Raw genomic sequence first — 24,476 nt, forward strand, 5'->3', positions numbered from 1 at the left:
CCGCGCAGCGCGCATCCGCGTAGAGGGGAGGAGCCAGGCGAGTACGCGCACCCAGGTGACATCACCCCTGAACCCCCTAATGTGCAGTAGGGATCCCCTTCATATCTCCATCCGGTACTGCTGTCGGCCTTTTATTCTGCGTCCGCACTGGACCCTCCCATCATCCCCTGGGCTCCCCTCCCCTACAACTCTTCCCTTCACATTCATGTCATCCTCCCATTCCAAAACATGCCCATTCCCCTATTGAACTTGTCTTCCATGCTTGGCTTACCACTAGCTCAAGCAAAGTCAAGTGTACTAAAGCTGAGAATGCTGGAAAACCCTCAATATATTGCCTATATTACCTCTATGGACTGGGGTGCACACTTGTCACAATAAGGGGTCCCTACTGGGGTGGGGGGCCACATTTATAATGAACCCCTACACTAATGGGCCTGTGCCTATGCAGTTTGGAAAGTTTAATATCACTGGGTTAGATCCCACATTTTTTTTTTGCATCCAGAATACACCTAAGGTATGTTTGTGTGTGTTCATATGCGAAGCGTTGTTTACGTTGTTGTCTACTGCCTTCTGTAGGTCTATCGTTACATAACCCAGGGTCAGCGGCACACCAACATGGAGCGATTGGTGGAGGGCTGCGGCCCGTCATACTACACCTATCAGGTGAGCCAGCACAGCTCGGATGTTCTCAATCAACTCAACCAGCAACGCAAGAGTGGAGGTCGCTTCTGCGACGTGGTTCTCCGCGTTGGCGAGGACAGCTTTCCAGCCCATCGCGCTGTTTTGGCCGCCTGCAGTCAGTATTTCGAGTCAGTGCTTGGAGAGGCAGAAGGTCCAACACCGCGAGAGCTTGAGATGCACACCATCAGCTCCAAGGTTTTCGGGGACATTTTAGACTTTGCGTACACGGCACGCATCATTATCAGGCTGGAGAGTTTCCCGGAGCTAATGACGGCTGCTAAGTTCCTGCTAATGCGCTCAGTCATTGACATATGTCAGGAGGTGATCAAGCAATCTAATGTACAAATTCTGGTGCCTCCTACTAGGCCAGAACTCATGCTTTTTCGATCAGGGGCTTCCGATCTTGGCTTTCCATTGGACATGACAAATGGTTCTGTGATGAGCGGGGCAGGCATTGCAGGGTCAATGGGGGATGAGGAGGAGGACTCTGTACGGCCAGGGCCAGCTGTGCCAAGTCAGGCTTCCCTTATAGCACTTGGGGGATCATCGCAAATGTTGCCCTCACAGTACCAGGTGGGAGTGCAAGGACTTGGAAGCAAACGTGGCCGTGGAAGGCCGAGAAAGCCAAGCGTATTAGACTCTGTCCTTTTTGGTGCCGTTGGCGGCTTACGTGATGGAGCAATACTTCCTTGTGGGCTTTGTGATAAAGTCTTCACCGATCCTTTGCGACTCCGCCATCATGAAGCACAGCATGGAGTCACAAGTCTACAGTTAGGATATGCTGACCTTCAAGCACCTCGAATAGGGGAGAATGGGTTATCACAAGACGAACAAGCAACCCCACGAAAGAGAAACCGAGCAAGGAAACAGGTGGCTTGTGATTTGTGTGGAAAGATCTTCCGGGATGTGTACCACCTGAACAGGCACAAGCTATCTCACTCTGGAGAGAAGCCGTATTCTTGTCCTGTGTGTGGACTGAGGTTTAAGAGAAAGGACCGAATGTCTTACCATGTCCGCTCACATGACGGCTCAGTAGGAAAGCCCTATATTTGCCAAAGCTGTGGAAAGGGATTTTCAAGGTGAGTAAGAAAACATAAGTACAATTTGAACTTTCTGTTAATGGGAATTGTTTTGATATAAATTAGGCAACTGGAAAATGCATAGGTTTTAGCACAAAAACACAGTACATGTACGGCCAAGATCATTTCTGCATGAATTGTCACGAATGTGACAGGTTTTGCACGTGGGGGTGGAGAAGATCATGCCTGTATTTGAAGCAGGCCAATACTCAGATGTTAATATACCTTCAGGCCAGACTGTTATCGTAGCCTCAACATTTGAGTGCTGGACCAGTTTAGAAGAAGATGCCTTTCCTCCACTTTCAGACTTAACACTAGAAAACAGTTTATAAGATCAGTTTTATCAGGGCCAGATTTCCCACAAGGCCACCAAGGCCCGGCCTCGGGGCAGCAGGGAGTAGAGGGGCAGCAGAGGTGTGGAATTCCTATTGCCCGACACATGCAGTTCCGGGCGCCAGGCAGGTTTTTTTTTTTTACATTTAGTTTCGGGCAAGCAGGGCTACATGTAGAGCAGGGAAGTCGCGCTCATTTTGTACAAGTGATCTTGGCGATGTCGCCGAGATCACTTGTATGCAGCCTGCAGGTCAAAAAGTTAATTGAGGAACCTGGCCTTGAGAGAGTAAATCTGGTCCTGAGTGTTATACGAAGATTTAGCTGTCCGCCAATTAGATATCGAAGTAATAAAAGCAGTCCTCGTGTTGAGATTATTTAGGGTATGATCACGCTAAACCAAGCAGTCCTTTTTGGCTAAGGCTAGACAGGAACTTTTTGTATGTTTTTAAGCCATACTGTACAAGCTCCTTAATGAGCGAATAGCTGTTCCATCATCCCATTGTGGTAGTGAATAGAAAACGCTGTAATCCTGTCACATGGGGAAAAGTTCTAAGCATCTTTTGCCTGTTAAACTGAGGTAGTGTCATGATCACAAACTTAGAAAAAGTTTACAAATGCTGTCATGAGAAGTTCCAACTTAAACAGATTGCTCTGATTTGGAGGGGGTAGGGGCATGATCACTCTGCCATTGTCACAGGAACCAGTCCAGGCCAGACTGGTAGATGTTTGTACGAATGTTCATATGAAAGATCTTGTCAGAACATACAATACTGCCATCAGAAAGTTGTAGAATGTTGTTTGACATTTCGTTTTATTTTATCATTTAAACAATTGGAGTTTCCCAAATGAAAACCACATTCACTGTTAGAGTCATGTTACTTCAAGAAACATTTCCATCCTGCTCTTTCGATTTCTTCTCCTTACTGCAATCCACAACGATCATCCATTTGACCCCATTAACTGTTGGTTAAGTTTTCAAACATTCTAAAAACTTTCTTTTCAAATTACATTTTACTGGTGTTTAGCCAGCTTTAAGCTAACCTCTGACATGGCAGTGACAGGGTGAGAACTTTACATGTTACCTTTACATACAATATCCTTGAATTTTTCATATTTTGGTTTGTGATACTATGGGCTCATATTAAACCTTCCAACTAGGAATTTCCTCTGCTCCTTGGTGCCATCTAGTGGTGGCAATGCCACGCGAATCACATTCACCCAGCTTTACATAAGGCAGAAGGTTCATACATGAGTCCCTAAGTGTTGTAGCGTTTGGTGGATTCCCCTTAGGAATATATGACTCCGTCCATAGGCTTTCAGTTGAACTCTCGGCCTGTCATAACCATAAAGGGAGTTCTTCCCACTGGCATTTCAACAACAGTAACAACCTGGGTTGTCTTTAAAACTCAAATCCAGCCAAAACTTTTTAGCTTTAAATAAAGTGTTAGAGCATCTGTCAGTATGATGAGGTAAAGACCCCTTACCTGCAACTTCAGTGGTTCCTGGCACAGGTTCAGCCTCTCCTATAGCCTTAGGTCCTAAATGTTCCAGTTAGGCAGAGAACCCCTTCTGTGGATCTTTTGGGGTTTGATATTGGGGGTCTCATTCCCACACACAGAGGTTACACCATGGCTTTTTTTTATCTGTCATCCTTGGCAGAAGAACCCCCCCTCCTCAAACCTGTTTGTGCCACATGGACAAAATATGAGGGGAAATGTGGGCAATGGCAAAATGCTTTTTGTTGCTGTCTTGGTTCCTATTGGAGGTATTTCCCATCACTTTCTGTTACACTTCTAACCCTTTGAAAGGTACAATCTGGTGCTGGACTTTAAAAGCTAGAGGATTGGTCCTTCCAATTGCATTAATATATATGCATAGTCAACACATTGTTTCTTTTAGTTCTGGATAGAGCAGGGAATGGTTAAAACTAGGGCTGCAACAACTAATCAACATAATCGATTATAATCGATTATTGAAAAAGTTGTCAACTTTTTCAATAATCGATTAATCGGCTTCTGATCAGTTGGCCCTGTTCACAGCTCCACACGCTGTGCACCGCACCTCCTCCCCACCTCACGCTCGCCGCTGCCAGACCCGCTCGCATCCACGCTCCACACGTCGCACCTCCTCCCCGCCTCACATTTCCTGCCCATCCACCTACCAAGTTATGTCCTGCCGGGGAGATTTTACTTCACTTCCTGCTCAGGAGATGCAACAGGAAATTAAAGGAAATCTCCCCTAAGTGAGGGGGAAAATGGCACAAGGGCAACAAATGGCAGGTGTGTCACCTGGACAAGAAGACACAGATAGCAGCAAAAACTTGACGGATGCTGTAACATTCATGCAGTATGTGGTCCCATTGCGTTATTTCAATTGGGTTTTGTTGAAGGAGCCGGTCTGAAAATTCTCAGCCAAACAGTGACTGCAGCCAATTCAGGTATTCTGACAGCGGCACATCCACCGCCAGCAGGGGATTCCTCCATCTATGACCAAGTGTATGGCTAGCTATAGCCTACATTCACACTACACTTTTTTGGAGGTAAAAACAAACATTATGCTTCCCAGATCAAGTTCTCCTGCTTTAAATGTACTTGTGTTTACAGGCGCTTATTTACATGTGTTTAGATACATTCAGAGTACCTAATCTGCCGCTGGACACACAGAATTCTATTTTCTGTAAACTCCTCTAAACTGAACGCACCTAAACACAGGTAAACGCACAGCGTGAAATGTACTATTAAAAATCTGTATATGCGTTTGGAAGTGTCCTAGAAACGCATGTATGTCACTGCCAGTGTGAATGAGGCTTAACGGAGCCCAGATAGCAGTAAAAACCTGACAGGAGTTCTAATTCTCCCCACTCTATTAACAAAGAAAAAAGTTTTGGCTAGCCATCCACGTTTGATGTACAATGTTGTTACATATCCAGCTCAGCATTCGCTCGGACTAGTAGGAGGCAGTAGCTGGCATATGGTGCATCATCTGCAAATAAAAAAGAAGTGTTTTCACATGCAGCATTTAATTGGCTTTTACTGGGCACTTAGTACTTTAGATGAACCCTTGCTTTATACGCTGCGCAGGTGTCAGGTCTTCATCCTTTCTGACATTTATTTCTGAAGCATGTCACAGGCACGGCTGTTTACATAGAGATATTATCAGCTCCCCCCCCACGCCCCTTTTTTTATATATTCAAACTCTCACTGAGAATGTGTGGGTGTATGAGGCAACAGCAGCTGGGAAATAGGCTCCCTCTCCCATATCTCATCCACGGCTCAATAGATTAGCCTATGCATGCATGTAACACTGGAAGGAACACATTTGTTTTCAACAATGACTTATATTTGCAGTGAGAGAGGAAACACTCGTCATATTGTGCTTCCTGTTATAAAGTACAACTGCTTGGGTCTCTTGACAACCTGCTTTCTATCTATCACTTTCAGTATACAGTATGAAAAAAGAAATTGTGAACATGGATTTCCTAATGAATGACTCTATAAACATAGTCTGATCCTCAACTAAATCAACCTTTCTTAACCCCTAAAATCATTTTCAGGTCTCAGGGAACCCTAAGGCCTGGTTCACACACGGGCGTTTTACAGCGCGTTCCTATGCTCTGTAAAACGCTCAACATGTGAAAACCAAAGATTGCCTTGATCGCTGTAAAAAAGCGCGACAAACGCGCATATTCGATACGCCTAGGTGTGAACCCAGCCTTACTAAATTTAATTAATCTGGGGACATGGGCACAAATGCCCCTTACATTGGTGATCAGTAGGAAGAATGCAAAGCTTACTTCGGGGCTGGACAAATCCCAGGAGCCAGGTATCCATCCCTCCTTTAAAATCACATCTGGTGCCTAACTTTTGAGTTTTTTTTCTAGGGATGCACCGATACCGGTTTTTCGGTATCGAGTACGAGTACAGATATTTTTTTCCCGGTACTTGCCGATATCTAATACCAATACCGGAAATCCCATTAAGGAAGCCAGGCAGCGTGTAATGACTCGCCCAAATACTCGGTATTGGCACTGATACTAGTATTGGTATCGGTGCATCCCTATTTTTTCTATTTATTGTCATCGCTGCTGGCTCCTAAAAGAAAATAAATCCTGCCAGCTCCTGGATTGGAAAGACTGGCTCCTGAATTCCATATTAATATATCCACCCCTGGCTTAAAGTGATGGTCAGAATGCCACCCTTAAACACCGCTAAAAATGTGTCGTGCTACTGGCCTTGCCAAGTGGCGTTGGTCTTGGAACTATGTAGGTACCATCAGATTGGAGGTGAATCAGACAGAACTCAAGGAACCCCTGGCAACCTCTAGATTTAACCCTGGTTGAGCATGGCTGGCCTTTTACAAAATTAGCAGTCTTCTTTGACAACCAATCATTTTTTTGCCATATCTTTATTGAAGGAATGCTTAAAAAGTCACGGCTATCAATAAAACAAGTATGCATTCCCTTATACTTAGTAATTAGTAAAACATCATTTATTGGCAAAGAACTAAAACCCAATACTGTCTGCAGCTGCTGATTCAGCAGAGCAGGACCCTCTCTACTTCTTCCAACTTGTGTCTTGGTTGGAATGAGATTTTATTGCTGGGGTTTTAGTTTCGCTAGTCAAAAGTCTGTATGGTTATTAGAAAGTTCAACCTTTGTCTCATTTTTGAACAGAACATTGTTCCACTATTGCCGTGGAACATCCAGGTGGCAGCAATGTAGTAGAGGAGGGAGGCAGCAAATACGAGGACAGATTCTTTAGAGCCTATTCACACCAGTGGCTGTGCTAATCGCACAAGGTGTGGTGTGCGGTACCCTGGCAGCGTGCTGAAGCCCTGATCCCAGCACATCGCACGTCCTTTTTGTTGTTGTAGTTAGATCTGATATTTCATTCAGTTCTACGGACACAGTGGGGTGCAAGGTGGTTGTATTGGTCGCATCCAGCTATGTTAAAAAAAGGAAGGCATGTGTTCCTACCACAATGCAGAGGTGTGAATGGGCCCCAATCTGTGACAAGGTCAATTTCCTTGTCTTGCATTGGGGCTGCACTGGAAACAATGGCCAGCACAGCTCCAATGCAGATGGTGTGAATGGGCACTTATTGAGTGTTTTTTGGGAAATGCATAAATATTAGGGCTGCAACAACTAATCGATTAAAATCGATAATGAAAATCGTTGGCAACTATTCTCATCATCATTTAGTTGATTTACGATTAGTTGCTGCTGCGCTGCTCCTCCGTTCACCTCCCTGCTGGTGCTTGCTGCAGTGGTCTGTGTCCCTTTCAATCCCCGCCTGTATCGGCAGAGGGACACAGACCACTGCAGCAAGCACCAGTGGGGAGAAGAGACTGTGGTGACGGCATAACTGTCAATCAGCAGAGAAGGACCTGATGGAGAACTTTCTCCTTCAGGTACAAATTTTGCTGCAGGAGGTGCGTTGCAGTGCCATTCATTTCAATGGATCCCGAATGCTCCTTTCGTTCGCAGTGTGATCGTGATCATTGGAATGTGTGGTACTGCAATGCCCTATGTTCCAGTGCGGTTCGACTTCAACAAATGTGCATACCGTTTTATTCTGAAGTAAACTTTATGTCTGTAGCGCTGCATTTGTGTGTTTTATCATGAGTTGATATTTTATCTTGTTAAGTGTTATTTTAACACCAACATAAATAGCTTCCGTTCCTGGTTTCCTCTATAGATAATTGATCAAAGCTCACCACCTGGAAGCTTTACTTTGTGAAGTCAAAATATATATTTTTTTTTAAAAGATAAAATAACATGAGTGTGGTAAATGTAGCTGTGCGGTAATTCCTTTAATGACCTGAAAGCTCTGTTATGAAGAGAAATATAAGACTGTAAAACAAGACAACGTGTTACGCTTTTGTATACCGAAACTCAATTGGACAAAGAAATGCAATGTTTGAAGTTAATGGACTAATTCTTGTCTTATTTCCTGTGTAATGATCTTTGATTTCATTTTCTCCACAGACCGGACCACCTGAATGGACACATTAAACAAGTTCACACGTCAGAGAGACCGCACAAGTGTGAGGTATGGCACTGGGGATAGGGGACTGTGGCTTACAGTCCTGTGAAAGTGATCGAATGTCAGCATTTTTCCACTGTGTGACTTAAAGCACCAGTCCCACTTTACAGGCACTGTTTCTGCAGTGTATTATTAATTGTCCATTTCTTGCATCTACAAGTCCAGGTAAAGGGTAATAAGATTAACATTTGAAACATTTTCATTATTGAAATACTTTCACTGCCTTTATTTCCTAACTAGACTGATCTGCTGAGCAGAATATGATATCGTTTTGACAAGTCACATTTACCTATTGAAAGGGCCCACAAAAATGATTTTACACCCATTTTTCTCCAAACTAGAAATCTGCAGAAGGATTTGCCAGCCAAGTGCACAGTGAGCAGGAGAGGAGAGGAGGAGGAGGACAGGTAATGCAAAATGAAAATGAAACACAACCTGAATATACTTTCTGGAGCAAAGAAGCGGGACTGGTGATTTAATTGGACATAAAGAGTGTATGGATTTCTTTAGATGTTTCAGTCTGTGTGAATGTTGAATGAATATTTTACTTATAGGTGGGGCCTGGTGTGCTGAGTCAGCCTCCAACAGCAAGATCTGCCTGCCGTAATTCTTGAACCTTTAAGTGTTCCTGCCCCCTTTGTGTGTTCCTTGTCTTCTGTTATATCCAACAGGGAGAGTGGCCACAGCAGCTGGGCATAAACTCCGATGCCAATATCTCGCCATTGGAGCACCCAAAAGATAGATGAAATAGACTAGTGGTGTAATTGTCCAGCATTTTGATACATTCCCATTGATGCATTTTAAATAATCCCAAGCATTATTAGGTTGTTAGTTCATGGCTAAGTGCTGCAGCTCAGCTGTGTGTTTTTAGCATATGTACACCATGTGAAATCTTTGTTCTTTAATGCTTTAATTTTCAGTAACCCTGAGCCACACTATGGATTACACTGTGCGTCACTTACCTTGTCCACGAGCCCCGCTGTGCCCTCCGGCCGATGCCCGCATCCGTCTTCCAGGTTCTGTCCCTGGCGAGCACCCACGTCGCAGGGGGGCGGAACCGGCGTGAGATTTAAAAGTAAAAAATAGAAAAGAAAAAAAAACTGAGATAATCAGACCGCCAGGGAGGTTAAGGCAGAGGCACAGCTGTCCAACCTATACAATGTCTCAGGAGCACTGGGAGGCCCAGGCATGTTATTAACATTCTAGGATTTGCACATGCTTATTCAAAGACTTTCCAGCATGTGGAAGTGGCTAGAGGCACTCATTTTTATTATATAGAGATGTTATACAGGCCTGATCATTGCAAGAGATGCTTAAATCAAGCGCACCAAAAATTGGCCAATGTACTACCCCTATATGAGCTAATCTCTGCAATTAAAGTGAACCTGGGCAGACTTGCTCAGCAAGTGGAAACTTAAACAGGAATCTTAGGTGGTCTGGCAATGGATCAGAATGGCAAGAGGGATCACAGGGAAGGTGGTAAGTACATACTCCTTAGGGTCCCTACAGCATAGTGAACCTGTTACTGTGCTCAGGATACTGTCTACCATCACAAAAGCAAAATTAAAGCCAGTGGACAGTGACATTAAAGTGTATCCAAACCCAAAAACTAACATTTAATATATTGCAGCTTACCTGCATTAGTGTACTTTTATCAGCATTCTTTTCTTTATTTTCATCTGGTGTCCTGCCAGTAACACACTTCCTGTCCTAGAGTGACAACTCTCACTCACATTACACTATCTATAAAGGATCAGCATTGTCACCCTATGACAGGAAGTGTGCTGGCACAACAGTACACCTTCACCTCACCCTATCCCATAACATAGGGAGGAGGTGTTCTGTAATCCACAGATGAGAATTGGGAACATTAGAAACTGATAAGAGTACAGCACAGAGCACGAGGAACTCACTGGCTTGCAAACGTATTCATCCACCTGGCATTTTTCCTACTTTGTTGCATTACCACCTGGATTTGGATTACATGTAATGGGCATACACAAAATGGTGAAGACAGAAAAGGGGTGCGTGCATATGTATTCACCCCCTTCGATATGAAGCCGCTACATAAGATCCGGTGCAACCAATTACATTCAGAAGTTACGTAATTAGTTAAGTAAATACCACCTGTGTGCAATCTACAGGTGAAACTCGAATAATTAGAATATCGTGCAAAAGTAATTGCAGTAATTGCTGCAAAAGGGGCCCAAACCAAGTACTACTCCAAACAGGGCAGGGACAAAGTTGTGGAGAAGTACAGATCAGGGTCGGGTTTTAAAAAAATATCCGAAACTTTGAACATATCACAGAGCACCATTAAAATCATTATAAAAAATGGAAAGAATATGGCACTACAACAAAGCTGCCAAGAGAGAGCAACCCACCAAAACTCATGGGCCAGGCAAGGAGGGCATTCATCAGAGAGGCAACAAAGAGAGCAAAGATAACCCTGAGAGAGCTGCAAAGCTCCACAGCAGAGATTGGATTATCTGTTCATAGGACCACTTTAAGCCATAAGCTCCACAGAACTGGCCTTCATGGAAGAGTGGCCAAAAAAAAGCCAATGCTTAAAGAAAAAAATAAGCAAACATGTTTTCTATTCGCCAAAAGGCATGTGCGAGGCTCCCAAAGTATATGGAAGAATGAGACTAGTCAGATTAGTCTGGTCAGATGAGACTAAAATTGAGCTTTCTGGCCTTCAAGGAAAGCACTATGTCTGGCGCAAACCCAAGACCTTTCATTACCCTGAAAACACCATCCCCCACAGGGAAGCACGGTGGTGGCAGCATTATGCTGTGGGATGGTTTTTCATAGGCAGGGACTGGCAGACTGGTCATAATTGAAGGAATGATGGATGGCACTAAATACAGGGAAATTCTTGAGGGAAACATGTTTAAGTTGGCCAGAGATTTGAGACTGGAACAGAGGTTCAACTTGCAGCAGGACAATGACCCTAAGCATACTTCTAAAGCAACACTCGAGTGGTTTAAGGGGAACGGTTTCAATGTCTTGGAATGGCCTAGTCAAAGCCCAGACCTCAACCCAATTGAAAATTTGTGACATGACCTAAAGATTGCTGTACACCAGCGAAACTCATCCAACTTGAAGAAGCCGGAGCAGTTTTGCCTTAAAGAATGGGCAAAAATCCCAGTGGCTAGATATGCCAAGCTTATAGAGATGTACCCCAAGAAACTTGCAGATGTAATTTCTGCAAAAGGTGGCTCTACAAAGTATTGCCTTTGGGGAGGGGGGGTGCATAGTTATGCATGTTCAAGTTTTCAGTTTTTTTGTTCTATTTCTTTTTTATATCACAATCAAAAATATTTTGCATCTTTGAAGTGGTAGGCATATTGTGTAAATCAAATGATACAAACCCCCCCAAAAAATCAATTTTAATTCTAGGTGGTAATGCAACAAAATAGGAAAAATGCCAAGGGAGTGAATACTTTTGCAAGCCACTGTAGATTTCTGGCAGGATCAATATGTATTTTGTGCACTTCTGATATAACTTAAACTTTTATTGGAATATTTAACAGACCAAAAAAAGAGAAGTTCATTGTTGGGCTTTACATGCACCTACTTTTGGGTAAACCACCCCAACACTTTTGTACGCAAAGACAAAAGTAGGGAATGCTAATAACAGTTTCTTTTCTTTGCCAAACGACCCACACTAGGATACTGTTATAGAAAAACAACCACTATGTGTTTCCAAACAGGTTTTAAAATGGTATCTTTATTTCTGCTTTCAGACATGTAACGCTTCATTTGCAACACGTGATCGTCTGCGCTCACACTTGGCATGTCATGAGGATAAGATACCATGCCAGGTGTGCGGCAAATACCTTCGGGCAGCATATATGGCGGACCACCTGAAGAAGCACAGCGAGGGTCCTAGCAACTTCTGTACCATTTGTAATCGAGGTAACTACAGAAGCTGAAGAACTATTAGTATAAGCAGTTATGCTAGAGAAAGGAAATAACTTGTGTAATGAAGGCTCCACTCCGGCCTTGTCTGTTGTAATAATCTCTTGGTTCTTCAATGACAAGTTAAGATACTGCAGTTACAAAGCAAGGAAGGATGAGTGCATTTGTGTGGGTGGGAATGGCTGCTAGAAAGGCATTCTAGTTTGGAAGAGAATCACTACTATATTAATAAATATTGAATTCTATGTGTTAATAGTAAACAGTGCTTACCAAAGCAAAAAGCAAGTACATGGAAATGTATGTACAATATTTATAAGTTTCTCTGTTCTTCTTTCCTAATTGCAAATTAAAACTCACTGTCAAAATATGATGATAAGCCAGGTAATGTAGTAAGAGCAACCAATCAGTAATCACCTTTCACTGATCTGATTGGTCAAATTTAGTGATTGTAAACACTGCCCTGTTACATTCTGTCATTTAGTTATGTGTGATCCTACTACACACAACCTGATTGTCTCTACTTCTTAGTGAATTAACATATAGACTTGCTTTAAATATTGCCTTAGCCAATAGCATGGCAGTCACCACTCTAGTAAACTGTGCCACTTAGAAGGATTAGGCAAAAACATACAACCTCCACTGTAAAAGGATTCCGTCTACAAGTATTAAAGGAGAACTATGGGGTTAAGGCTTTTCCCCATAGTTCTCCTTAGGGTAACGGGAGGACACAAACTAGCGTCCTCCCGTCACCCTAGGCTCAGTATACCGCCAGCTGTAGCTCGCGGTATAATGAGACGCCGCAGCTGAAGCGGATCCCGACAATTATGTCTGGATCCGCCCAGTTGCGTGAGTGACAGCTGGCTCTGCCTATCTAGAGGCAGAGCCAGCTGTACCCGCCCCCTCCCCCGTCCGTTCCGCCAGTCAGCGCTGGAGAATCGGAGTGGGGAGGGGGGGATCCAGCCCCTCCCTTGTCACAACAGAGAGCCATGACAGGATCGAGAAGTGAGCAAACGCCGGTATGTGTTCGCTCACTTCCCGATCTACTGAGCCGACCTGTGACAGTCTCATTGTCACAGGTCGGCTAGAACTATGAGGTGAGTGAAAAGCACTCACCTCATAGTTCTCCTTTAAAGAAAAAAGGGAACATTTGCAGGAAGGGTAGAGAAGGCACATTTCTCTGACTGCAACAGTGACTGCCTACTCATGGCCTGCCTCACCCCAAGCCAACAGACTTGGGACAATTATAATTGAATGCCATCTAACCAAACATCAAGCCTAAGCTACAAACATAGTTCTTAATTTAGTAACTAATTAATCTGTTTAGTGCCCTTATAATGTAGATTAAAGTGACACTAAACTCGGGAGTTAAATCTTAAAAATGCATTTAAGTACCTTAACTATTATCAAAAATGTATCTTATTTGTGTATCACTCAGCTGTAGATCCTCAAATCATCTATGAATTGGTGCTGACACTGTCCTTCCTTCTGGAGGGTGGCTACTTTTGTTCCCAATGGTCCCTGTGTGTGTTGTAAAGTAGCCACCGCTCCAAGCTCACTCCTGTGATGGACTACAATCTCAGGTTTAGTTTACTAATTTGTATTGAGATTGTAGTCCATCACAGGAGCCAGCTTGGAGTGGTGACTACTTTATAGTACACCAATCTACACTACACTTTTTGTGTACTGTACTGCTTGTATGTGGATTGCCTGTTCACAAGCATTGAGTAATGTGTTACAGCCAGGGCAGCCATCAGGGGGGTACAGCCAATACTCATGTAAGGGGCCCGGGCAGCCTGGGGGGCCCGCCCGGGTCCCTTACATGACTATCGGTTGACGTTGAAGGGCGAGGAGGCGGAGGCCTGGCCCTAGCAGCGCAGGGCCCCAGCATTGCCGCTCCAGCGGCTTCGAGACAAGCTGGGGCCCCATCAGCGATGCTGCTCGTCTGATGTCGGACTGGCCGGAAGTGACGTCATGTTAGTGACGTGACTTCTGGCTGGTCCGGCGGGAGACGAGGCCATATGTGCAGGTCAGAGGAGCTAGGAAGGATAGGAGGGAGGGATGCAGCCCTGACCAGCCCACCTTAGACCCCTTCAGAGCCCAGACCATAGACAGCCGCAGATGGGCTGTGCAGCATCTATGGGGGGCTCTGCAGGGTCACTCTCAGGTGGGTCCTGTGTCCAGCGCGTCACTAAGCCCTGCGTCCAGCGCGTCACTAAGACCTGCATCCTGCGGTGGGGGGCCGGCCTAAAGCCGTGTAAGGGGCCCCAAAAATTCTGATGGCTGCCCTGGTTACAGCATGAAAGTCACAGCACACAGAGGGGAGATGGCAGGGGCTCAGTGCTGGCTGTATCTTTCTCAAAGAAGTACCCCTATTTTGAGCTTTAGCCAGGGGTGGAGCCACGGTGAAAACGAGAGTACAAATCAAAACAGGTCCAAGTGCTACATGCTTTCTGTTCCCTGAGGGATTGACAAATGATTATAAAGCTATAGTGATCATTCTTGAATTAGCGAGCATTTATTAAGTGCCCCCTTAAGAACAGGTTTTAGTTGTCTCATATAATAAGACAAATGTATGACAGTCTCACACTTCATGCAGCAATTAAACTGCTTGAAAGACTCTTGTAGATGGGCTTTTGTTTATGTCAGAACTGCTTCTTTCCCCATGCACATCAATGGGAATGGAAAAAAACCTTGAAGCAGGTTAATGCAGCCTAGAAGCAGGTCATATATACCTCCTAATAAGCTGTGAAGGATCTCGGATGTATCTCAAAGTGATCTGCATTTGCCCTTTAACACAAGTACTTACTTTCTGATGCCAAAAGTCTCACTCATAAAACAAAAAGATCTACCCATACTCATCCCAGTAGCTGAACCGCTTCAGCCACTGCAAACTTTCTTCCTGACTTGTGTGATATTTGACTGCAGTACACATGTAGTAGAGGGATCCTGAATCTACAGAGATATTTCAAATTGTTTGATTCCTGCATGTTTATTAATGCAAGGGTGTTAAACCTTACTCTGCTCAATTGTCATGCCGCTGTGATTGGCCCTCGTAAAAGGCTGGACAGCAGGAGTATTTGGGAACAGAGTGAGGCCCTGACTTTTAATGGACTTCTTGTATAAGTGTTAGTACTCCAGATTGTGGTTATTTCCTCACAGCCATCAGTCACTTTCACATGTGTAAAATCACACAAAGCTCAAAGGCACAAGGAAACCAGAGAAGCACTAACCAAATACCTAAACCAAAACCCATTACCTAAACTAAATACCTAAACCCATTTAGAGGCCTTACTGTATACGTATGCAACCTAAACAAATATTTCACATAATAGTAGTAGCAACCGGTCTTGGATTCTTATGATAACACTACATGCTTGTGCATATTAAAGCAAAATACAGAATTTACAGAATTTATTAATGATCAGAATTAAACTTCTTACAACCTACGGAGGGCTGTCATGTACTGTATATGATTAGATCAGTAGAATCTTACTTCATGTTTCGTTTTTTATTTAAATGTAATTTCAGAGAGGTTTTCATGAAGCCATAACTCATATATATATAATTTTATACACATTCTTTTCAACCAGCTGATGGAGCTCCTTTTACTTATTCTCCTGAGACTCTTTAGCTGTTCTACACAGTGTTTGTCTCAACTACTGCTACTGCTATGTTTTCCCTTGAGATAACCCATCATGCCCGCGCATCCTTTGTCATACTGTATATATATATATATACATATATATATACACTGAGTGGCCAGATTATTATGACCCCCCCCATCAGTACTTCGTTGGGCCACGAAGTATTAACCTCTAAGTATTAGGTGTGAATTTGTACTAGTGAAAATAATATTTGTGCTGTGATTCATTAGCTATGTTTAGTGTTGGAATTAGCAGCAACGATATTTATCCTGTGAAAGTAATGCTTAGGATTAGTGTAACCTAATTGGATTTACAACTTGGGGTGCCGTTATTGCCACACCAAACATTTGTGCAGTAAAAGCCAGGAGCCAGCTCCATTGACAGCAACTAAAGAAAACCTTAAAGTTAGACACCAGTTGTAATTTCTAAGTAGCATTGGCTACCTGGCTCTTGGGATTGTCCAGTCCCGGTACATGCATTAATGGCAAGTACATATTATCCATGGAAAACTACTTCTGTACAATCTACTATTGGCGATTCTTTGTGTGCCAGACTTTTTTTTTGTGCGGATTTACCTGTGCCATAAACAGCCACTTTCATTTAAGAAACTAGAAAGGAATGATCAGTGCACAAGCTGGTGCGGCACTCCAATAGATGGAAGTGATTGAGAAATGAGCTCTGGAAAATGATAGTAGTAGATAGTAGAATGTGAATGTTAGAATCTCCTTGGTGGCTGTGGGGAAATAATGGAGACATGTGTGTTGTGTGAACAATTTGTTTGTGTGATGAGTCCATGGTCAGGAATAAGGAGAGAAATAAATGTACATGTATACAGGTAATGATATAGCTATTAAGGAGTCTGAGGTCTGTGTGTGGCAGCGTCTCATCTGCTTTTATCTTGTTTAGGTTTCTCCTCTGCCTCTTACTTAAAAGTCCACGTAAAAACACATCACGGCGCCCTCCTCAGTGCGGGCCCTCACCGGCCGGAATCCACCCCAAATGGTGCAGCACTGTTCCAATGTGTCCGGACCTGTGGCGTGAAAGGCAAGCGTTGCACAGCCGGCTGTCCGTGCAGAGGGGGGCGCAAGTGGGATATAGGAGGGGTGTTAGGTGTACATTACACACCAGTGTAGCAGGATGTTAAAGGGAAACTCTACTTTTGCTGAGAAAAAAAAAAACCTTCTCTTCAGGTCCATTACATCATTGCAAAAATGTCATTACACATTCTTATCTGGTTCTCTTCTTTGACTAAATAACAAATCGTGACACTCAAACTGATTACTAAATAGGAGGGTCTGCTTGCTCTAATCGCAGTCATCACATTCAGTCCCTGAATGTTTGCATTTCTCCAATGCGTACTGCTCTTGGCAAGTATTTCACTTACTACAACAAACCCAAGAGAAATGCAGGAGATGCCTGCAATTTTAACTCAAGCCCTGTGCAGACAGCTAGGAAAAACAGTGAGCCAATGACACAAGTAGGAGATGAGATTTCTGGGGTGTCATATAGACAAACACAGTTTCCATTGTTTGAATTTTTGGTCAGTCTTACAAAATTATAGCTGGCTGCAGATTAAAATGTAGAGGTGATATTAAATTACAAAATGATTTGTATATCAGTGATATAGGTGATATCACTTCAATCTAAGTGAATGTGGAGTTTTCCTTTAAGGGTGATATTAATGATGGACCAGGAATGCATACAGACAAAACATTATATGCACATGAATTGACTGATGTTCACTATGTTCTGGGGACAAAGCCAGGGAAATGTTACCATACACACTAGTGGCCAAAATTGTGGACACTTGGAAACTGTAGAATTTGTCTAATTTGGTGTGATATATTTACTCTAACAAGTACTGGAACTCATCATGTTAAAAGCATAATCCATCTTTTACAAGAAAATAAATGTACACACATTAATAAAAGAAAACATGTGCATTTATTATTTTTTGCATTGGGGCCAGTAAAACATTGCAACCATATCAGTGAACTGCGGGTGGAATGCTCTGGCTCCTGCAGACTCTTCCTTCCACCATGTCCTTACCAAGGTACGAACTTTCAATTAAGGGATAGGAGAGAGTATCAATGGACTATAAATGCGGTGACGTCACTGCATTTGTACTCCACTGCGGACTACAGTACATGTTCCTCTGCCGCAGATGGCAATTGTAGTTGCTCCATTCACAGATCCTGTCAAAGCCACTCACAGCCGTGCCTAATTCAAAAGGTACCAGGATGATGCCGGGAGAAGAACCCAGCGATTCAAGTAAGTGGGGAGGACTTGACTGTGTTTCATGTTACACCCTGGATATGAGTGAAACATGAGACATGGTCTCCAAAAAACTTTAAATATCATTTTAATTCAAATTTAATGCTGAATACAATTTTTACTATGAAAGTTTCTACGAAGTTTCTATTACCACAGCAAAGGAACTGTAGTGTAGAGAAATGAAATGTAGTTCATACAATGCCATGAAGGTGCAAAGCTGTTATTGGTTCTAAAGACTGTCCAACCACACATTGCCATTTGTGTACACATGAGCGTATATCATTCCTGTTTGAATCAAATAAATAGTATCAAATTGTATTCAGCATTCCATTTGGAATCAAATGTTATAAACCATGATGAGTTTCCGCACTTTAGAGGCCTAGTTCACACGGGCCGCAAAGGGGTGGTGGTAACCAGGAGGTTGATCTGCGATTTCACCGCCCCCCGGTCACCTGCTGCAGTGGCAGCACTGCAGCCAAACAGCGCTGCATACATTGCTGAAGCCACAATACTTTGCATTGTTTAAAAGAAATATACAGCATGTTGCATTTGGCAGGCGGTGTCGCTTGTCAAACACGATCATTGCAATCAACGGGATACGGTTGCTGCCCAGTATTGTGATAGAAAAGCACCATGGTGATTTTTTTTTTTTAAATGCATTCAGAAGGCTGCACTATCTGCCTCCTGAACGCTTCGTAGCCACTGCTCAACTTCCCTCTGAAAAGTGATCCACTGTGGGTCACTTTTCAGAGGGCGGTGAAGGCTGCTGCCCGTGTGAACTCAGACTTAAGGTGCCCATACACTGTTTGAATTATGGACGGTTTTTGATGATCCGCCCAAAATTCGCACTGTGTGTGCCGCTGTCAGCACCCTTTCGATCAGCATCCCTCGATCAGCTGATCGAAGGAACCAGTCAGAAAATGTTTGATCGCTCAGAGCCAGTGTTCTATCAAAGATTGTGACTGGGTTGGTATGTGTGACCGGTCACTTGGTCACACATTTTAACGTAGTCACGCCCACTTTTTCTGCGGTACAATATGTGACCGGCAAAAGGTGAAGAATTCCAAAGCTTTCTCAGCTGTTCCAGGGCAGATCAGCATTGCAGATAGTATGTGCAAGAGAACCGATCTGCCCTTGAACAGCTGATCGATCCTGAAATGTGACTTCTATCCGACTTTGTGGAATGTGAGATCGCACTCACAAAGTCGGATAGAAGTGACATTTCAGGATCGATGAGCTGTTTCAGGGCACTGGTCACAAATTCGAACGCAGTCACAAACTTTGATAGAACACCAGCAGCCAATGAGCTGCCCACTCTGATCGGGTATTCTGACAGATCCTGGCGGCTCCTGTCAGAATACACTGCAAACAGCGGGATTCCTCTATCGACACGCTGTTTGTGTTGACGGAGGAATCGGCTCTATTTTTTTCCTTCACCTTGCGGGTTGAACAAAAAAAAAAATAGATCAATGTATGGCCAGTCTTAGAGTATATGACTATAAATTAAACAAACTTCGAAAGTGTCCACAATTTTGCCCTCTACTGTACATCCATGCCACTCCCAAACATGTTATCTAGATGAAGATTTTAGACTTTGGATGCATGATGATGTAAATGGGCTTATTCGGTACAAGAGCACAAAGAGAAACACATGGTCATTGTAGCAGCCATTCAAATTTCAGTGTAATCTTGTCATGTGACACAAAGATGAACCCTAATTGGCCGCTGTGGGTTTCTGCCCTCTGCTTGCTTGGTTCATTGAATAAGCCTCGATGTCTTATAAGACCAAAAAAAAAAAAATTTTATTTTCACATTCACTTTTTCTTGGAAGAACTTATAGCATAAGTACATTACAGCAATCACAAACGGTCACAGAGTACAGCACGTTTCGTCACATTGATAAACATTTATAATCAACACCTATCACTTTCTTTTTACAGCATGCTTGACAAGTACAATGCAATATAACTCATAACTTAAAGGGAAAAGTCACCGTTTTTTTCCAGCAACAACATATTAATTAACATATTTAAGTTATCATTGCATTGTTTACCTTATAGTCCTGTTTGTCACAACACTCATTTATTTCAATGCTTGCTCTTCCAGATTTTTACTTATTTATGAAGTCTTTTTGTCTATAGGAAGGCAGAATATAAACTAGTATGACAATTAACAATTAACGGGCATATTTATAAAAGTCATCAAATTACAGCCAAGCAGGTTGATATCCCCATGACAAGGGGGCAGTATGCATGCAGCTCCCTCCCATGCAGATACCAGTCAGGATACCCTTTTGCATTGGGGTAATGCTTTGACAGAAGTCCTTAAATAATCTTCAGCACCCCTGTTGCACAGGAGAGAATGCCAGCTTGGGGACACATGCAAGTAGATTGCCCTCTCTTTGATGAACTGGTAACATTGGAATATATGGTTAAATTAATAACATTTTTTTGGGGTGTTTGAGTCTTTTTGAGCTGTTTGCATAGTGACACAAACTGGTAATAGGAGAAGACTCTGAAGGCAAGTGCACGAGGGGGGTGTGTGATAACCCACTTGCACCCCTCATGCTAGCTCCTCCTCTTGGGTAAGGGGAGGGAGCCAAAGTGCCTGGTGCCCAACAATATCAAACAAAAGTGCCCAAGTCCAGCCAAACGTTTTTTTTGGTTTTGGACGCAGCAGGAAAGAGTTAGAACAGGCATTGGCATCCCCCAGTACAGCGGGTCATTGGGTTTAATGGACAGCTAACTAGGCTGTCCATTACAAAGACTGGCCCGCCCACCTGCCTGACATCGCTGTAAGCCTGCTGGTGGCTAAGGACGTTGGTGTGCTGTGTGGAATGAGCCTGTCCACATGCCTACAGTGGTACCCTATGCTCATAAGGGTAAAGGATTTGGGGCTGATCTGAGCTCCGAAGCTTTTGCATTGGGGCTGATCTGAGGTCTGGAATGCATGCAGGAGGGCTGATCTGAGGGTCGGATTGCATGCACTGGGGCTTATTTGATGTCCGGATTGCATGCACTGGGGCTGATCTGAGGTCTTAAGTGCATGCATTGGGGCTGATCTGGGGGTCTGGACTTCATGCATTGGGGCTTAGCTAAGGTGCATACATTGGGGCTGATCTGAGGTCTGGAGTGCATGCATTGGGGCTTAGCCTAAGGTGCATACATTGGGGCTGATCTGAGTTCTGGAGTGCATGCATTGGGGCTGATCTGAGGTCTGGAGTGCCTGCACTGGGGCTTAGCTGAGGTGCATGCATTGGTGCTGATCTGAGGTCTGAAGTGCATGCATTTTGCAGCTTTGTCCAGGGGCGGTGCTTAGCTGCCTCTGAATGGAGCGAAGTATCTACCCCCAACTTGCCCATGTGAATGTAGTCTTAATGTGGAAAAGGTTGCTGATCTCTGACTTGGAGCTTTGTGTGTCTATATTGCTTTCTTGTCCAGGTGACACACGCCTGGACCCCCCCCTATTTCTTGTTATCACAGGGACATAAAATGAGGTAGCATCTCCACAATGAGGTCACAGACAGAAATAAAACCTGCTAGAAGCTGTAACTCTTCCACTCTATCCAAAAGTAAAATAAAAATTGTGGCTGGAGTTGTCCTCTAAGAGTGGTATCCATTTTCTGTACCTCTCTCAAGCTCCCTTTCTGCTCCCTTGCCATGGGAATACCAGGTTGTATACAGGGGGAATGTAATTTTTTTGTAAACTAACATTTTTTTACGAAAAATAACCCTCCAAGTAAGTACAGCAGTCTTCAATGGTAAAGATTCCATTTTGATTGAAAAGCATTGAAGTGCCACTTAAGAACAGAAAGTACCCTTCTCCTTTAAGGAACATTTGTTGGTGATGTCGCTTGATCCGACAAATGTGCAGGTGAATCATACCATGCACAATGTGCTTTACATGGAGAATAATTGAGCTTTATTATATAGACTGATTATGTTAAAAGAACCTTTTTCTTGTATGGATAAAACAGCATTGTTACCCAGCAGAGTATTAATACATTTGAACATGTGTCACATACGGTCCTCCATCATGTCTCCTTACCCTTTATAGACTGAAATATTCACATCACTTTTTATTCTTTGACAAAGATTTATGTTTGAAAGAAATACTGTCATTTACTGAATTGTCACATAAGGTTTACTGGGTGCAGTTGCGTTTACTAATATATATTGTATGTAAACTATTAAAAAGTAGTTAATCATTTAAAAATAAATGACTTCAACGAATGTGCAGCCAATGTCTTTATAAATATGCCCCTTAATCTCGCTAGAATAAGGTAATCCTTGGCCAAATAATCAGTCATACCAGTTCTTTAGATCAAACATCACATGCTCTCTTCTGGCAGGACATCCAAACTTTGTTTGCTTACAGTATAAACCTTTCCCATGCTGACACAAAGAACAAACACTGGGCAGTAAAGGTCTTAAATGGTCTATTTGGCTGTAGAAATTGTTATTTTGTTTGTCTATAGTCGTTAGAGTTTTCTTCAAAATGATCAATGAGCAATGACAAAAATGAAAGCTACAATGTGACCATTAATAACACAGAAACAGAACAATGATGTGCATGCCGTAAGACACAGTCATCTGTCAGAAATTAGCCATCTAGACTAAACTGTATCTGTTTTCTGATTGGCTCCTGCAATCAAACGACATCCAATGGCACACTGAGGCATTGAAAACGGTAAACATTATCGTTTTCTTCTGGTTCAGTGCAGCAGCAAAAATCATGGGCAATGGCATAGATATATTACAATGCAGTTTAGCTTTGTATTTGACTTCTATATTTTGTTTGCATATGCATTGCCCACGATGTAACTGAATGAATCATGATAGGCAGATAGACCTTTCTGCTAAGAGAGGCAGGTGGCTTTGAACTGACTTTTCGCGGGAATTTCATGGAAACTAAACATGGATTTTTTTGTATGCTTACTTTACAGAGGGGGAGAAATGTCAGCATGGAGAACAGGAGAGTTCTGATTCATTTGGTGACCTGTCTGATGGAAGTGACCTCAAGTCACCTGAGAAGCCAAATTCTAACGGATCATATGTTGCATGCGACTTAGTGATTCCCAAGAAAATTGAGACAGAGGCAGAAAAGCGCTATCCATGTTCAGAGTGTGGGAGCTTCTTTCGATCAAAGGCCTATCTCAACAAGCACATACAGAAAGTTCATGCCAGGCCAATGGGGACACCACTTGGGGATTTGGGGGCTACTTTAGGTCCTGCTCTTGGCCCTGCCCTAGGCCCAGCATTAGGCCCTGCTCTTGGTACTTCTCTTGGCCCCACTCTTAGTGCCTCCCTTGGGCCAGCACTGGGGTCAGCATTGGCCTCTCCTTTCTCCCCCCAGCAGAATATGTCTCTTTTGGAGTCATTTGGTTTCCAAATCGTGCAGTCAGCTTTTGCTTCATCTCTTGTGGAGCCTGAGGTGGAACAGCAGGCAATGGGAAGTGGAGGGAAGTAAAAGTGATAGCACTAGTTACATCTGGGGAAGGGTAGTGCTTTACAAATGTGGGAAATTCATGCAAAAAGTACCAAATGCATGAATGCCGAAAACTCCCCCAAAAAGTACTGGAACACCTGAGAAGAAGCTGTGTTAACACATGTTGTGGACACAGTAAGCTGTATAGTTTTATGAGACGATCAGAGAGGAAAATAGCAGACCAAGCAAAAAAAAAATGCTGAATTTTCTCTAACACTCCTCTTCTCTGAGCTCAAAACTGTGCACTGCCTCCCGGACTCAAGGGGTTCACATGTCTACGCAGGGGGGCACACACTGAACTGTTTCTATGTGAATGTTTTGTAGATTTCCAGATACTGATTATGAATATACACAAAACCGGCCACACAATGAAATAAACACATTCACATGGCATTCTGCACGAGTCATAAGTTGCTGAGTTTGTTTGAAGTTTAATGTCCTCGCTAATGTAGACATGAAAGAAAAAAAGAACTGGTGGTTTGAGAAAAATGATGAAATCAAGTCATAGAAACCCAGCAGATTTAATCTCAAAGCCAGGAGATTGGGGATAGAATGGAGAAGGCTACTCCAGATTGAATTAATAAACATTCCTTGTTGGTGGAAAATTCTTTCTTTATTCCTCTCTCTAGCCTTCTATTACGGGAGTTTACCACTTACCCATCTTGTAGCTGAACCATTTTGGGAGTTGGTAAACCTTAGTAAAAGACCACTGACAGAAGACTGGTTTTTATTTTCCTTATAAACACTAACCTATGCTTTTGCTCCTCCTATGGAGAATTCCTGAGACGTTCATCTGTCTCTACTTGTAGCCCAGTCAACAAAGAGGTGGTAGTAGTTTACCACATTATATAAGCAAAATGCTATTTTAAAGGCAATCTATACACCCAAATAGCAGGAAGATGGGATTACACAGACTTCATAGAGAGTCACAGAAGAGGGACATTCAGCCTCTCTCTAAGTAGACGTGGTACCATCTGGCTTGTAATATGAGTGAGGTCAGATGTGATCCA

General features: G+C 43.2%; 1 protein-coding gene across 5 annotated transcripts; it reads left to right on the forward strand.

Moving 5' to 3' along the window:
• Nucleotides 1–579: 579 nt before the first annotated feature.
• Nucleotides 580–24,067, forward strand: PATZ1 (POZ/BTB and AT hook containing zinc finger 1). Of its 5 annotated transcripts, none has more exons than XM_018557433.1 (6): nucleotides 580–1,760; nucleotides 8,080–8,143; nucleotides 8,479–8,544; nucleotides 11,887–12,058; nucleotides 16,612–16,749; nucleotides 22,925–24,067. In XM_018557433.1, exons 1-6 carry the CDS (start codon nucleotides 616–618, stop codon nucleotides 23,446–23,448), a joined length of 2,109 nt encoding a protein of 702 aa, XP_018412935.1. In that variant the 5' UTR covers nucleotides 580–615; the 3' UTR covers nucleotides 23,449–24,067. The 5 variants fall into 5 exon arrangements, with proteins under 5 accessions (XP_018412935.1, XP_018412938.1, XP_018412937.1 ...); XM_018557436.1 differs by lacking the exon at nucleotides 8,479–8,544 and having other exon boundaries at nucleotides 22,925–23,206; nucleotides 23,309–24,067; XM_018557435.1 differs by lacking the exon at nucleotides 16,612–16,749.
• The last annotated feature ends 409 nt before the right edge of the window (nucleotides 24,068–24,476 follow it).

This window comes from Nanorana parkeri, unplaced genomic scaffold (assembly GCF_000935625.1).
Source record: "Nanorana parkeri isolate BGI_ZX_2015 unplaced genomic scaffold, ASM93562v1 scaffold282, whole genome shotgun sequence".
NCBI lineage: Eukaryota > Metazoa > Chordata > Amphibia > Anura > Dicroglossidae > Nanorana > Nanorana parkeri.

Bases quoted from the DNA above. Each gene is read 5' to 3' on its own strand.
- PATZ1 (XM_018557433.1), top strand. From the start codon at position 616: ATGGAGCGATTGGTGGAGGGCTGCGGCCCGTCATACTACACCTATCAG. The intron at 12,059-16,611 runs GTAACTACAGAA...TATCTTGTTTAG, and splicing joins CTGTACCATTTGTAATCGAG to GTTTCTCCTCTGCCTCTTAC. The intron at 16,750-22,924 runs GCAAGCGTTGCA...CTTACTTTACAG, and splicing joins CCGGACCTGTGGCGTGAAAG to AGGGGGAGAAATGTCAGCAT.